Raw genomic sequence first — 16300 nt, forward strand, 5'->3', positions numbered from 1 at the left:
TACGTATTGTACTTTCCCGCCCCCTTGAAGCAGAGCATGACTATGTGACCTGCTTTGGCCAATAAAATGTGAGTGGATTTCAGGTGGGTCACTTCTGAGCGGAAGCATTTAAGACCCTTTGCACCATTCCCTTCTATATGCTCTCCTCTTGCCCTGGCGAACCCTGAGGGCATAGGGTTGAAATGACTGCATCGTAGGACGGTGCAGAATGTCTGCGTACTGCAGGGCCCCCTGCCTCCCCACGCTGGACGTGGAGTGTGAACAAAACTTAGCTTTACTCGCGGTGAGTCAGTGCAAATTTATGTGTTTCATTACCGCAGTAGAACCTAACCTAACCTAACCTGACTGGTACATCAACCACTGAAGATTCCATTAGCCAACCTTGTTCAAACTCAGGTTGCAAAGCAAAACACAACACAACAAACAAAAACCTTGCATGCTCATGCATGAGCAGGGGAGGGGCAGAGAGAGAGGGAGAGAGAGAGAGAGAGAGAGAGAGAGAGAGAGAGAGAGAATCCCAAGCAGGCTGCATGCTGTCAGTGCAGAGCAGGATATGGGGCTCAGTCTCACCAGCCACGAGATCGCAACCTGAGCCGAAGTGGCACACGTAACTGACTGAGCCGCCCAAGCACCCTGATAATTTCTATTTCTAACTAAGATATCTGATACTGCAGGCACTGCTGATTTGGGGACCACATTTTGTGAATCACATGTCTTATATTATTCTTCCTTCCATGAGCCTAATATCATCTGGGTCTTTAGTTTCCTTTCTTAGAGCCTGCTACAATTGGTCTTATAGTCTGTGGAGCAGGAATATGTGGTCTCATATTCTTTCCTCACTCACAACTGAGAGCTCCTTTTACGTGGCCATACCTCCCCAAGTGTCTCGGGGCCTTGTATAGTTTGCTAATACACACACACACATGCACACTGATTTTCAAAGTTAGGTGTGCTTTTTCTGCACTGCCACTCCCAGAAACCTCAGCTGGTAACAAAGTGAGGGTAAATAAAAGTTCTTTTCCCCGGTCATTGACATGTGATGTCCCTTATTCCCACCGCATCTGCCCGTCTGCTCCACAAGGTTGTTGTGATGGGTAACATCTCTCCAGGATGGACAGAGTAGTACAGACGCTCGTGAACTGGAAAGAGCTATGGACCCAGAAGTGAGGAGGCATTACCACGGAACAAAGTATCATTACGTATTTGTAGGGACGTGGCTCGAAGCTTAGGTTCAGGAGTTAGAACTGGAATTTATTTGGGCTCTGGTACTTCCTAGTTATGTGAGCTAAGGCAAATCACGTCTCTGATCCTCGCCTTCGTAACCTGTAAAGTGGAAGGAATAATACCTTCGTGGCAAGGAGATGGGAAAAAATAAAGTAATATGTACAAAGTAGCCAGGGCAGACCCAGCTCCCAGTAAATGGTAGCTGTTGTGTTTACTAAGTCATTGTTTTCATTTTTCTGCCTGGCCTTGTCTCTGCCAAGGGTCGGGGAAAACATCCATTGTTCATAGGGATCTTCTCTGCCCTGGCCCAAAGTTGTCACCATTTACGGAGAGTCTGGTCACTTGCCGCGGGCGGTGCCACCGCGAACCCCGAGGCCCTGCTCTTCGGGTATTTACGGCGCGCGGCCGCCCCAGCTCCGACTCAAGTCTGCGCTTCCAGGTTCAGTTTCAGGGTCTCGCCGGCAGCCCCGGCCGGCGGGCGCGCAGCGGGCGGCGGGGCCCGGGCGGCTGGGTCCTCGGGGGCCCCCGGAGCAGGCAGGCGGCGTCCGGGAGTCCCCGGAGGAGGATGGGCTGCGGACACAGCCGGCCGAGCTGCTGCAAAGCCCCCAAAAAGGTAAAGGGCTCCGGCGGCGAAGTTTGCCTTCAGAGGGGAGGAGGGTGCGGAACCGCTCCGCCGCAGGGGCTGCCGGCGCCGCCGGCCCCCCGCCGGTCCCCGCCCCGGGGTGCCAGGCGGAGGACGGCCAGAGGCCGGCGCGGAGGGAGGCGGGGAAAGCTCGGCCGGGCGACGCTCTTTCCCCCACCAACCCCCCGGCCCCGGGCTGAGCCGCGCGGGGCAGCCGAGTTTAGCCACACGGCCCCCGGGCCCGGGAAGCGCAGCTAATTCCGGCCGCCTGAGTGGGGAAATGTCTAGTGCTGTGGCAGGTGCCCTCTTCCTTCGGTCTGGGCGCAGCTTCGCTGTGTGGCCACGGACTAGTGACTTGACCTCTCTGGGCCTTCCGCTTTTCCCACCGTTCGGAGGCAGATTATCTCTAAGGCCGCTACTCGCAGAATGGTCCACGGGTTTACAGCAGCGGCACCACCCGGGACCTGTTTGAAATGCAGAATCTCAGACTCTGCCCCGGACCTGCCAAAATAGAACCTGACTTTTTTAACGAGATACCGGGTGCTCACAACAGGCTTTAAAGTTTGAGAAGCGCCGGCCTGGAGCCTCCTCGAGGCCCCAAAGCCGGTGCATGTGGGCTGTCCTGGGGGTAGCTGGGAGGGGCCAAAGAGGGAGGAGATCTGCAGCCTGCTGCTGCCCTTCCTTTCCTTCCTGTCCCTCCCCCGAGGGGCCTCGGAGCTGGGTTAGGACCCAGGAGACTCGACTCGGGTTTCTGACAGTGGGCCCAGCTGCCCCTTGAGGTCTGACCAGCCCAGAAGGTCAGAGCCTGGGGCCGGAGGATGTCCTCGGGGGACAGCCCCGGGCACAGAGAGGGAAGAGGACACCCTCAAATTCTAACTTCTCTTCCTACTACTGCCTGCCTCTCTGCCAGGTGGGGACAGGTGGTCCCATAAACTTGATGGGCCTCTGGAGACCTTGAGAGGCTCCAAGCTGCCATAAAATGTAGTTATTTTTCATAAAACTTGAATCTCCCTGCTCTCTGCTCCTGCCTTGCTAAGGCCAGGACAAGCTTTCCCTGCCTTGTGCCTAGTTCTAGTTCAGGAAGATGAGTTTCCCCCCCAAGTACAATGCCTCTCCCACTTTCCTTGCTCCTCCTTTATTCCTAGTTCAAAAAACCTCCCCAAGCTCTGACCCAGAAAGAGTCCCATCTTCCCTTACTCCCACAGGGAAACTGAGGCTTGCCTGAAGCAGTGGAAGCCGAGGGCTGGCTGACAGGGATGGTGGGCAGATAAAGCCGAGCCTGGCTTGCGACTGGAATGAGCTGGTGATAGGTGGATGTCAGTTCTGGCTCTGCCATAAACAGGCTGTGTATCCCCGAGCAAACCCTCAGCCCTCTCGGGGCCTCGGTGTCTCCCTCTGCGTTGAGAGGAAGAGAGATGAATGGGATGACTTCTAAGGGTCTGAGGGTCCGTGTTCTCTGAACCCGTGTCAGCATCTGAGTCTGCAAAGTGAGCCGAGTGTGATTTCCATCTAAGCAGGGACAGAAGGAGACTGGAAGAGGAGCCCTGATCTAGGCATGACCCTTCCAACAGTGAGCATGGGTTCCCTTGCCTCCTGGCCCTTCTGAGAGCCTTACCAGCTGTCCCTGTCTGTCCTTGGTACAGCCTGAACTGGACCCTCCCGCCCCAAGCTTTGAAGGGCAAGTCAAGTCCACACAGACTATCCGAGTGGGAAAGGGCCCTGGGTACCGCCTGGGCTGATATACCCAGCATACAGATGGGAGGTTAAGGCCTGGAGAAGGGAAGGAGTAACTTAGAGCAGACCCCGGGTATCCAGCCCCCTAGTCCAGTGCTCTTTGTCCCCACCCCAACTCTGTGCTTCATGTGGCTTCTTAGTGATTCCAAAGCCTTTTGGCATCAAAGCCTTCACTCTGTGGCCTCAGGGCAGTCTGGCCTTCCTTCCCTGCCCCAGCAACGCCAGGCCCCTGCCCCTGTGCGGCGGGACTTACAGGCCAGTTCTGTTTAAAGTTCATGCCTGTTTCCATCCCTCCGGGCTGTGCTCCTGCCCAATGTCTTATCCAAGGATGCTCCCAAGGCCATCCTCACAGGCTGTCAGTCCCCTGGGGGACACAGGGCTCTAAGGATGGGAGGTGCAAAGATGAGCTCAGACTACAGAAGGGTCAGATCGAGGCAACGATGACTCACCCTTAGTGGCAGTTGACAGAGTACTCACGCTCACATCCTGCGGGCCTCACAAAAGCCCTGGGAGCTAGGCTGAGCTGCAGGGTCTTCACCACTCCACAGGTGAGGACACCAAGGTTCAGAGAGGCGTGATGTGTCCAAAGTCATAGAGCCGGCTGGGGATAAAGCTGTGCAGCTGAGCTTGGTTTGCCACACCCGGCCTGATGCTCATCGCCGTACAGAGCAGGTGCTGTGGAAATATTTGAGTGAGCAAATGGGGGCAAACAAGAGCCAGGCTAAGCCAGGGTGAGCCTGGGGTGCAACAATAGTACCTCCTTCAGCCTCAAGAGATACAGGACGGCTCCTTGGATTGGGGCAAAGGGGGGTGTGGGGATGCCTTGACTGAGTGCTGAAGGTTTGGGAGGAGTTACAGTCGAGGCAGAGGGAAGAGCCTGAGCCAAGGCTGAACCAGAGAGAGCCCAGTATGGTGGGGCTCCTTGGGGAGAGTGGAGGTGACAGGCGGCGAGGAATGAGTCCGGAACTTTCAGCAGGGACTATCCTGGCTACGGACAGGGGCTTGACCACTAGGACCTCTCTGTCTTTCCAAGTTCAGGGATGAGAGGGTTTGCTGAGTTCTGTAGTCTCCTGTGCCTGGTGGCCTTAGCTGAGAGACCTGGCCTGAGGCTAAGCCACTGATTGGGATGAGTTGACATCCTGACGAATGCCTGAGTGGGGATCGCTGGCAGCTGGGTGCTGTGGAGCCATCCACACCACGTGGTCCTTCCTAAACCCATCTTGACTGAGACCATGGGTGATGTGGTCATGTCCCCAGGAGGCCTTGGGCGGAGGATGGACAGAGGGGAGGGACCAAGGAAACAAATTTTCCATGGACTTGCCTGTAGAAGTGACACGGGAGTACAGAGGGACCTTCCATCCCTGGTAGCTTACCAGGGGTGGGGAGGGGCTCCCAGTGCCTTGCGGTGGCCCCCCTGTGTGTGTGCCTGGCATGATGTCAGAACTGCCCAGTGCCCCGGGCTTTGGCTCTGGCCCTGGCACCTCAGCCCTGAGTAGAGTGTCAGAGAACTCACTTGGTCCTGCTCCCACAGCTGGGTCCTCAATGGGTGTCTTTCAGGAGCCCTTCATGAACCCTTCCGGGTAGCAGGCCAGGAGAGAGAGAGAGGGAGGGCTGTAGAAGTGATTGACATGGAAGAGCCCAGGCCTAGGCATAAATAATTCCGAAACAAAACCATGGACGCTAAGGGTGTGGGCTTTAGAGCTGGGTTCACGCATTGTTTTCTTCCCTCGGCACAGCAGGCTCTGGGCTAGGTGCTGCTTCAGTCCTGGCTCTGTCCCAGGTCCATGAAGTGACCGTGGAAAGGACGTGGCTTCTTCGTGCCTCAGTTTCTCCATTTGTAAGATAGGCATGAGATTAGTTGCCGGGTCATAGGGTTGTTCTAGAGATTAGATGAAGGAATGCACGCAGGAGAGTCCCTGATACACGGGCTGGCAAGTAGTGTGCTGTTGATAAGAGGGCGTGTGCATAATGTCAAAAGGGAGACCCAGTTATACTTTAAGGACATCACTGCCTGGATTGGACCCGAAGAAAGCAAACAGGGATGTGAGAGACAGGGGGACATGAATGTCCTTGGAAGGCTTTGGGGATTGGGGCAATGAAGCCTGGAGCCTGGCCGTTACCACCAGCCCTCTGAAGCGTTGCCAAGGGGGCTTGGGGAGCAGCCTTGTTCTCTGTTGTTCCAGAAGGCAGAATTGTGACCAGTGAGGGGAAGCTAAAGGAAGCCAGATTCTACTTCTCATGGGGAAGAAAGGTAGCGAGTTCTCCGTCTCTGGAGGAGTTCAAGCAGAGGTCAGGTGACGTTTTGGCAAGAACAGAAGGGGGGATTAGGCCTAGCAAATATTTAGGATTCCGCTTAAGAAATCTAATTCTGATTATTATAATGTTTAAGGCAAAATTTCGGAACTTGGAAAAATATAAAGAACTTTAAAAATCACTTTTAATCCCACCATTAAGACATAGCCTCTGTGTATATTTCGGTGTCATTCTATTTTCCCTACTATATATATAATATACATGAGGGTGACTATTTTTACACAATTGGGAATATATATATATTTTTCCAAAGAGTGCGCATGTGGGTACAAGCAGGGGAGGGGCAGAGGGAGTGGGAGAGATTATCTTAAGCAGGCTCCACACTCAGCAGGGATCCATGACCCTGGGATCATGACCTGAGCCAGAATCAAGAGTTGGATGCTCAACTGACTGAGCCACTCCCGTGCCCCAGGAATATATTTTAAAGTGGCTATACTCTAATATTTTGCTGGGTGCATTTTTGTTAAATCGTCCACGGAAACATGATTTTTAATGGCCACCTAATATTCTGTGGCCGTTCCATGGCTTATTTAACCAGTTTGGACCCTTGGTTGTTTATATGCCCTAAGTCCTATGCTCATTTTTCATGAGCATCCTTGTGGATTCATGCTAAGGAGGGAGAGGGTGGCTTTGAGCTCAGAGGGGAGCAGAGGGACTGAGGGGTGGCTTCCTGAGACAGCCGGGTTTTGAAGGTTGGTGGGATGGGGGCTAGACAGTTGTTTTGGGGTAAGTGGGAAATAGGAAAGTCCGGGCCCCTGACATCTGGTCAGTAGGAACAGGGCAAATCTGACCTTTTAGCTTGGTTTGCTGAGGGTGGGGTGCTCGGGAGTATGAAAGGAAGCTGACTTTCCTGGGCACCGAGCCCTCTGCCCCAAGCATCGTGGAGATGTTGGTGTGTATGTAGCCTCCAAGCTAATGATTTTTGCCCAATCTGTAAAATCATGCCAGCTAAAGCCCTTACGGGCTTCCATACATATGCATTCTGAAAATCTTGTGAGATTGAAAGCCAGATTTCTGTTTTATAAAGGGACATCTGTACCCTGTGACCTAAGACGATTAGAAAAATTTCTAATAATCCTTGCCTTAGAGACTCAATCTTTGGCAACACATTTTCTGCACATGTACATGTTTTTAATTCTGTTCTTTTCCTTTGTAGTTGAATTCCCAGGTGGCTGGCATAGGTCCCTCAAGGGCCCCCAGCCACCTAAAGACTTGCATCTTTGCCAAAATTGGGTGTTGAGTTTGGGGCCTGGGCTTCATGTCTTTTGCTGTTGTTGTTGTTGTAAAGAGAACAGGAAAGATAAAACTTCAAATTAGTTGCCCAGAAGCAGGCTGCTATGTCGGCCAAGCTGGTGGCACTCTTGGGCCGGGGCGGGGGGGGGGGGGGGGGGTGGCGGGGGGGGGCGGGGATGGCCACCTGACCTCTCAGTATTCGTAGATCAGGTAGTAAACGAGTGTCTGAAATCTGCCTAGGAAAGGGTTTCTAAAGGGCCTCGGTAAAACATTCATGTTCGAAGAAGAAACCGGGAAAAAGTAGGAACACCCTCCAATAAAAGGAAGAACCTGATGGTTGGCCCGAGTTCTGGGGGCACTTGGGGTTCCATCTTTGTCTTCTCAGTGCCTCCACCCTCAGAGCACTGTGAACCGTGCAGGATGACCTGGAGGGAGAGCAGGACCCGGAGGGAGAGCAGGGGGAGCCCCTGTGAGTACACCGTGGGCAGAGAGAAGGCTCAAGAGAGCGTCCATCCTTCTTCAGCGTGTGTAGATCTAAACCTGCCCATGACCTGAAGACAAGTCACCTGGCATTTCTCGCCAGGTGAATTTTAATCCCTGAAAATCGTTGATCTTGTCACTTTATTTTCAAACCTGAATCTTCCCGAACATCTAGGCCAAATGCCTTACAATACCTAAAACACCCCTCCCACGGCCATGCTTTCCCCCAGATAAGTGATGTACAACCTGACCTACTTCCACGTCTCCCTCTCCCCCAATGGTGGAGTTCTTTCACTGAGTGTGCCAGAACCTTGTAGACCTCCTTGCCATTTCTCCACGGCTCCACACCACCCTACCTGCTGCCGCTCCTTAAGCAAGTAGGCAATAGCCTTGACATCAGGAAATTTATCTGTACTGGAAATTTATCTGTACCCCCCCCCAACTCATGTGTACCTAGAACCCATGAATGTGACCTTATTTTGGAGATGGGATCCAGTTAGGATGAGGTCATACTGGATTAGGATGGGCCTTCATCCAATGACAGTTATCCTCATGAGAACAGGAAAATTTGGGCAGGGAGAAGGCCATGCGGTAACAGAAGCAGAGATTGGAAGGATGCGGACGCACCGGCCAAGGGACACCAAGACTTGCTGGCAACTGCCAGAAGCCAGGAGAAGGAGCTAGGACGGATTCTTCCTCAGAACCTCCAGAAGGAACCCACTCACCTGACAACCTTGCTTTTGGACTTGTAGCCTCCAGAACTGTGGGAGAGCACACTTCCGTTTTAAGGCTCCGTATTTGTGGTGATTTGCTACAGCAGCCCTGGGGAGCTTGTATGTCTTCGGGTTAATGGCTCCTACCCTCGCGCTCAGCCTTCGCCCCTGCCTTGCCAGCAGTCAAGGTGGACAGCAAGAGCCCACCCTTGGACCCATGGCTCACCAGAAGAGTAGGGAGCTTGGCAAACGTGGAGGTGCTTGGATGAGGAGGCCCAGATGCTTTTGGCCACCGGCCACCGGCCGCGGCACCTGCGGAGGAAAGGGCCGCCCTGGGAGTCAGCAGTGGACTGACTCCTGCCTCTTCCACTAACTTGCTGTGGGATGGCAGATAGGAGGTTCTCTCCCTGGGCCCTGACTTCTCCATCTGTAAAATGACTGCCGCGGCTGCTTTTAGGCTCAGAGAGAGGTGTTTCTTCTCGTTAATTTCTTTGCACACAAGTAAAGTTTAAATACACTGTTGTGGGTTTTTTTAATTTATTTTTTATGTTTTTACTTTGTTTTTTAAATTTTTTTTTTTTTTTTTTTTTTTTTTTTTTTTTTTTTTTTACCGTTTATTTATTTTTGAGACAGAGAGAGACACAGCATGAACGGGGGAGGGGCAGAGAGAGAGGGAAACAGAATCGGAAGCAGGCTCCAGGCTCCGAGCCATCAGCCCAGAGCCCGATGCGGGGCTCGAACTCATGGACCTCGAGATCATGACCTGAGCTGAAGTCGGACGCTTAACTGACTGAGCCACCCAGGCGCCCCTGTTTTTACTTTATTTTTGAGAGAGAGAGAGAGAGAGACAGAGACAGAGCATGAGTAGGGGAGGGGCAGAGAGAGAGGGAGACACAGAATGTGAAGCAGGCTCCAGGCTCCAAGCTGTCAGCACAGAGCCCGACGCGGGGCTCGAACCCATGAACCGTGAGATCATGACCTGAGCTGAAGTCGGACACTTAACCGACTGAGCCACCCAGGTGCCCTGGAATACACTGTTGTTTAAAAAGCCCTAAGAATTAAGGTAAAACTAATGCTACCCCTCCTTGGCCACAGCAATCTTCGTCCTTTCTCTGGAGATGACAAACAAGTGCCATCAACCTGTGCTTTACTTGGCCCTTTACTCTGTTCTTTTGTGCGCAGTAGAAATAGTTTGTTTGCATATTGGTGGTCTACCAGATGCCTTTCCAACTGGGTATGTAACACGTGCTTCAGTTTTTAAACTTACGAGTGACATCGCAGAGTATTATGTATCTTAGTGTATCGAGCCAGCCCCCACTACAGACGTGAGGCTGGTTTCCAGTGTGCCTCTGTTACAAACGACTCTGCTGTGAGCGCCCTGGAGGTGCCGTGTCCTCACTGACGGGCGCCTCTCTGCTAAGCACTGCGATTGCAGGCGGGTGGGGTATGCCGCCTGTAAGCTGGGGTGGCTGCTGAGGTCCCTGTCAGCTTGCCCTTCCTTTTATTGCCTCCCCACGGGGGCTGCTCGAGAACAGAGGGTGGTGTGAAGGGTGCAGGACACCCACCCAGGCCCTCCTGAGCAAAGGCACCTCCTTTCTTGTCCTCTGGAGAAGCCCTCTTCATGCAGGGGTTGATGGCTGAGTGTGTCGGATCACCTGCCCTGCTCTGCCCGGAGCAAACGAGTGTGACGGGATTGATACAGGATGAGGTGTCCGGATGACCTCCCTCTGCCCCTTCTTCTACATCCCAAGCGTGTCAAAACCAGAAGGACTCCGATGTATCCCATTGCCCAACTCCGTGCCAGAAAGAGGAGGAAACAGAAGCCCAGAGAGGGTAGGGTACTTTCCCAAGGTCACACAGCAGGCACGTGGCAAGCCAGGGTTTTGACTCTGAACACCCACTGGGGAGTTTGCCATTGGGTTGGGGAGCAAGGTGGCTGTCTGGCAGGGTTACCTGTGCTCTCGGCACGTCTCTTGCCCTGCCCCGGCCACTGACGTCGTTTTCTGCCCCACTCCTTCAGTGTCTCAGACTGACCCAAATGCCAGAAATGGTGCAGACTGTCGTGTCCAGCACCAGGCCCTCTAAGGTGATCAGAACTGGCAGACGCCCTGGGAAGCTGCTAGGGGGCCGGAAAAGGTAGGCTCTGGGGAGGAAGAAAAAGAATGTGGTGCATTGGAAAGCCTTTGTCTGGGCCTCAGCCTCTCTGTCTGTGAATGAGGATGAGCTCTGCATTCAAGGCCTGCCGCGCCGACTGCCATGGTCTGACTCAGTAGTGCTGGTGCTTAAGAGGCAGGTGGTTCTGTCCTCCCCTGAGGTCTCATTCATCAGTCGATCAGATAGGAGCAGTCGAGACCACATCCGCCCCTGACTGGGGTGCTCTGGGGGCATCACAGGTGTTCAGAGAATAGGCGGTGGCCCCCCCAGCCCAGCCGAGTGCAGGCTGGCCCTCCTCCCTTTGGGTCGGTTGTATCACCACACTGATCTGTATCCCCGGGGCAGTCAGTTGTGGCTGACCCCACGCTGTATGATACGAACAAACTGAACTAAATCTTCACCGCCCCAGGTACTGGGAAAATGAAATCAAATTCCGGCATTACTTTGGCAAAATACTTCTGCCCATTTTAGAGGTAGGGAAGCTGAGGCCTGTGTGTATGGTGATCAGAGCCTCTGTGATTTGGGTGGGAACGCTAATTTCTCAACCGCCCTGAACTTTTAGGCCTTGCCTTTCCTCCCGCTTCTGGAGGGGGCCCTTGGGGCCTCCACCCCCACCTCCTTCCTGCCTCTACCTCAGCCAATAGGCTTGGCCTGTGGTTGGTAAGCTTCTGAAACTACTGGTGTGGGGCCCCACCCACGCTGAGTCCAGACACAGGAAAGGCAGCTCAGATACAGCAGGGACTGAGTCCCTGGAGGCCCCAAATCATCTATCCCCTACACGTCAGCTACTGGGATCAATCTGGTGTTTGCATAAAGGAAACGGAAGGGCCTCCAGCCTCCTTGAATCCGGGTTCTCATTAGGGCTCTGCTCCCCTGCTTTGAGGCCTCTGGTAAATGCTGCCCATCCCACCACTGGGCCTCAGGTTTTCCATCTGGAAATAGGAGGTGGGGATTGGAATAAACTGTCTCCAGGGGCCCTTCCAGTCCTGCCTTCTGGGTTCCAGGAAGCGTTCCTCGGCCAGAATAGGTGTGATAGAACTATGTGGCCAAGGCAAGTTAGGGGACAGGAAAGGAACAGGTAACTAAAGGGTCCTTTGATTACTGAACTCTCTAAGCTAAGCAGGAATAACGAGGGCATATGTCATACCACTCCATCAGAAATACACAAAGCCCGAAGGCCCACGGAAAGCATGGAGTGATGGTCCCCACAGCGAGGTTAGTGATGGTCCTAAAGTGTCTTCAGGAGGCTGAGCTATCCTCAGGGCTGCCCTTGGCTTCCACTGTAGCAGGAGTCCCAAGGTGAGGAAGAGCTGGGCGGCTCCATCCGAGCTCCTTCTGCCTTACTCACTCTTGCCTGATGCGGCTCACAATTTGAGGGAAGTAGACTATGGAAATTCACCTGTACTACAAAGTACTACAACCGGGTAATACTCAACAGAGCCCTCTGATACAATGTTAATGCTGGTGGGTTTCACATCCCATCTGCACTTTATGCTTAGCGAGGTCTTTCCTTGCTGAACATCAAGGATACTTCACAGAATTTCAGACTGTTGGAGTTGAAGGTCCGCTGTGATCTCTCAGTCCAACCTGCAAAATGAAGGTTGCCTCTTCTTGCACGCTACCAGTGACGGAGAACTCACTACCACCGCCAAACCCCAACCTCTAGTAAGGAAGCTTGTCTCTGTTCCGGGGACAGTTCTGAAATTCTTCTTCATGCTGAACTGAAACTTCTCGAAACTTCTAGTCCTCAGCCACAGTCCTGCCCTCCAAGGCTGTGGGCCACACACTAGAGCTTCCACCTTAGGATAGTCCTGTGAGATTTGAAGGCAGTGGCCAGGTTTTCTTGTCTGTTCTTGAGGCGGACCAACTTGTTCTGTTGATAGCACCTCCCATACTTTGGTTTCGTGCCTCCTGCCACGTCTTGTCAGCTCCTTCTGGATGCATTCAGTTTGTCAGTTTACCCTTCAAAATGCAAGCATATTCTAGGGGTCTCGCTAGACCCGATGTGAACTCATCTGGCACCGCCCTCCCTCTCTGCCCTGACTGTGCCACATCCCGTTACAGACCAGGTTTGCTTCAGGTTGAACCCAAAGCAGGGGTCTGGTCTGCTTGAACAAGAAGATGGGCCCCACAACCATGGTTGCTGCCAAGATATAAAGGCCCTGTTTCCAGCCTTATTAGTTGAAGGGCTGCCCTTGAGTTCAAAGGAACTGAAGAGAACACCTGTTCCAACCCTGGTGCGTGACAGATAGAGAAACTGAGGACCAGAGTGGGGGACTTGCCTAATGTCTCATAGTAAAGCTGGAACCCGGGTCTCCAGGTGTCTCCCCCAGTCCTGTGTTCTCCCTACGTCCTGTGCTGCCACCTGCCCCTCAAGCTCTCTTCTCCCAAGTTTCTCTTAACTCAGGAAACCCCACTGACCTTGCTAGCCCTCCTGCAGAGCTCAATCCGAATGCCCCACCCCCAGCCCTGGGCCTCCCCGCTCTGCTTTTGGAAGGGGAAATTCTTGTGTTCCCCTCCCAGCTCCTGTCCTCTCCCACTGCAGGGTGAACTCTGCTCCGCGGCCTCTGAGGAGGAAGCTGCCAGAGTCCCAACCTGGGGATTTTCCATGCAGTAGTTGCTTATCAATTCCTACTCGGCCCTGGGCTCTGTGTCCCCAGGCTTTCGTGATATCGGAACCACCTGCATAGATGGGCAGATGGGAGCTTCCTGGCACGTGTACCACCCTTGGATTCTGTGGGTCTAGAACTGGGCCTGTGGGCTGTGTTAAACAAGCACTCTAGGTGGTTCTAATACGGGAGGCCCATAGGCCACATTCCTAGAAATACTGTTCTGGGCATCCTAACACACATGCCTGGACAAATCCCAAGTGGATTTCAAAAATGGTCCTGGTCCTCAAGGAGCCCCTGGGCCTAGCTGGAGAAACCTGGGTAGCCAGGTAGGTACTCACATGGGTGTCTGAACACGCACTGGAGCATAGAGCTGATAGGAACTAACTCAGCCCTGGGGAGAGACCGAGGAGAAATGTTACATGAACTCAGCCCGGAAACCTGAGAGTGTACGTCATGCTGGGATGGTCTTGAGCAGCTTGGGATGCTCTTGGACACGTGGATGTGCATATTGGGACCAGAAGTACAATAGGCCTGTTTAGTTGGGCCCAGCAAATTTGCCGATTATTTTGTAAAAATGATACTGTTCCACGTTGGCAAGGTTGCAGTGACACTGGCCTTCTTGTGTGCTATTAGTGGGTGAGTTCTTTTAACCTTTCTGGAGGGTAGAACCCATAGCTTTGGCTATGTAAAAAAGTCAGTGTGTTCACTAAAGCATAATTCGGAAATTAAAAAATGGAAATAATTCAAATACTCATGCAGATTATGCGTTAAATGATTGAACTCATCCACAAGGATGTAATGTTTGAGTCATGAAAATTAATATGTGTACAGAATATTTACTGCCATGTAGTAAATGCTCATAATATATTTGAAAAATTAAAATATCAGGAAGCATAGGCAACATTCCTTTAGTGAATAAATTCTTACTACTACTATAATCGGAAGGAGATGTTTACAAATATTTGCTAAGGAAGGAAGGAGGACGAGGCGGATGGTATAGCCTGAGGACGGATGGTGATGAGTCTTGGATGTTATTTGACCGAGTAATCCTGGGCAGTGGTTTCGTCAGGATCTGGGGACTCAAGCGCACAGTCACATCCTGCCTGTGGTCTGGAGGCTGTTCGTGGAAAAGAGTTTTTCACTTCTCTGTGGCTGTTATTTGGGAGAAGACAGTTTCTCGTGAGCTCTATGATCTGACTTCAGGCCAGTCCGAGGGAGATCTCCCAAAGCATTTCAGGGTCTTTGTTCTTCAGAAAGTAATAAACTCAGGCCATGTTTGAGCTCTTAGAATATGTCAGACATTGTAGGTGCATTATCCCATCTAATCCTTAAAGCAACATTAGAAATCCGAGGTTTGGAGAGCCCATACAGTCACACAGGGTTTGATTTAAGATTCGAATCCAGGTCTGGGTAATTCTAGAATCCCAGAGTTCTTAACCACACAGCTCCAGTCTCTAAAGGGCTGAGGCTTGGTTCTTTTTTTTTTTTTTTTTTTTTTTTTAATGTTTATTTGATTTATTTTTGAGGCAGAGAGAGCAGGGGAGAGGCAGAGGGAAAAGGGGAAAGAGGAACCCAAGCAGGCTCCATGCCGACAGCAGAGAACCCAACACAGGGCTCGAACTCAGGAACCGTGAGTTCATGACCTGAGCCGAAGTCAGACGCTTAACTGACTGAGCCACCCAGGCGCCCCAGTGCAGAGACCCGGTCCTGATGTTGATTTTGACATCAGGGCACAGTGTGATGGTGGCTTACCTCCCTGGGCTTCAGTGTCCTTACCTGTAATAGCCCTGCCTGTCGGTGCTATTGAGAGGATCTGAGGTCATAGGCTCCGAGTATGAACACCATGGGGATGGACTAAGACCTCCTTTTGCCTCTCCTTCACCAAGGAGGGAGCAGGGGCCCAGAAGAGGGAAGAGATTTATCCAGCTTTGTAGAGCCAGGCCTGGAATTCAGGAATTCTCAGTCCCATGAAAAACATTCCCAGATTAGTGTAACCAGTCGTGGCAACGGGGATGAGACAACCATTTATCTCCTCCTTCCTGCAGCCCAGGATAGAGAGGCTGGCTCCTGTCACTTCCCCAGATTCCTGCTTTGACAGCTTCCCTGGCTTGTTCCCTGGCCAGGCACCCCCGCTCCCCGGGGCAGGGGGAGCTGAGTCTAAACAGGGTGAAAGGAAAACCCACTTGTCAGGCACGCCCAGCCACTGAGCAGATTTGAGGCACCAGGGCCTAGGGGAGGTGCCAAGTTGGGTCCAGCTTGTCAGGGGCTCACACCGTATCAGGCTCTGTGCTGGGCACTGTGGGGCAGGAGCAGAAGGTTGTAGAAGCCTTCCCTTGACTTATCCTCCTCCCCAACCAGAAGTATGCTTCCTAGCAGCGTTTCAGTCATTCTTGATTGTCAACCCATATCAACTCTCCTATTAAAAAATACGATTGGGGCGCCTGGGTGGCGCAGTCGGTTAAGCGTCTGACTTCAGCCAGGTCACGATCTCACGGTCCGTGAGTTCGAGCCCCGCGTCGGGCTCTGGGCTGATGGCTCAGAGCCTGGAGCCTGTTTCCGATTCTGTGTCTCCCTCTCTCTCTGCCCCTCCCCCGTTCGTGCTCTGTCTCTCTCTGTCCCAAAAAAAATAAATAAACGTTGAAAAAATAAAAATAAATAATACGATTTATGAAACTTGATTATCTGGGTGCCACTGACACTGCTTTGGGATATAGCCTTTGGCATCGGTTCCCTCCTTTGATCCGATTGAACCAATCCTGGCCAAAGTTGGTCAACGTGCCCAGAGGTATGGCTAAGATACCTGACTCTGCCAATTATCCACTAATCTGCTTTGGTTGAGCCCGAACGTCACTCGGCCTCAACTTCCTGATCTTTAAATTGGGCACATTCATATTTCCCAGGTTAATTCTGAAGATTAGCTAAGATAATATAGATAAGACATCATAGCATCCGGTACATCCTGAGTACGGTGTCTTCCCCCCATCAGTCAAGGTAAGTACCCCTACCTCCTTATAGTTGGGGGAATACCCCCCTCTAACAAAGAATAAGCATGTAAAATCATGGCTTGGACTTCTGATGCTTTGTCCCCAATATGGGGAACTTGGAAAGAAGTTGTGGTAGCCATAGGCCTTGGGAGGAAAGGGGAATTGTCTCTGAACTAGACGCTGGGAAGTTTCACTATTACCCTCACTCTGGAGTGAGGGTAATAGCAGAAG

General features: G+C 52.3%; 1 protein-coding gene across 1 annotated transcript in view; it reads left to right on the forward strand.

Moving 5' to 3' along the window:
* The first annotated feature begins 208 nt into the window (after window positions 1-208).
* Window positions 209-16300, forward strand: part of CCDC69 (coiled-coil domain containing 69) — a 36257-nt gene continuing 20165 nt past the window's right edge. The window contains exons 1-2 of the mRNA XM_045448384.1: window positions 209-283; window positions 1427-1837. Coding sequence (XP_045304340.1) covers window positions 209-283; window positions 1427-1837 — 486 coding nt within the window. The remainder of the gene's footprint in view (window positions 284-1426; window positions 1838-16300) is intronic.

Source organism: Leopardus geoffroyi, chromosome A1, assembly GCF_018350155.1.
Source record: "Leopardus geoffroyi isolate Oge1 chromosome A1, O.geoffroyi_Oge1_pat1.0, whole genome shotgun sequence".
Lineage (NCBI taxonomy): Eukaryota > Metazoa > Chordata > Mammalia > Carnivora > Felidae > Leopardus > Leopardus geoffroyi.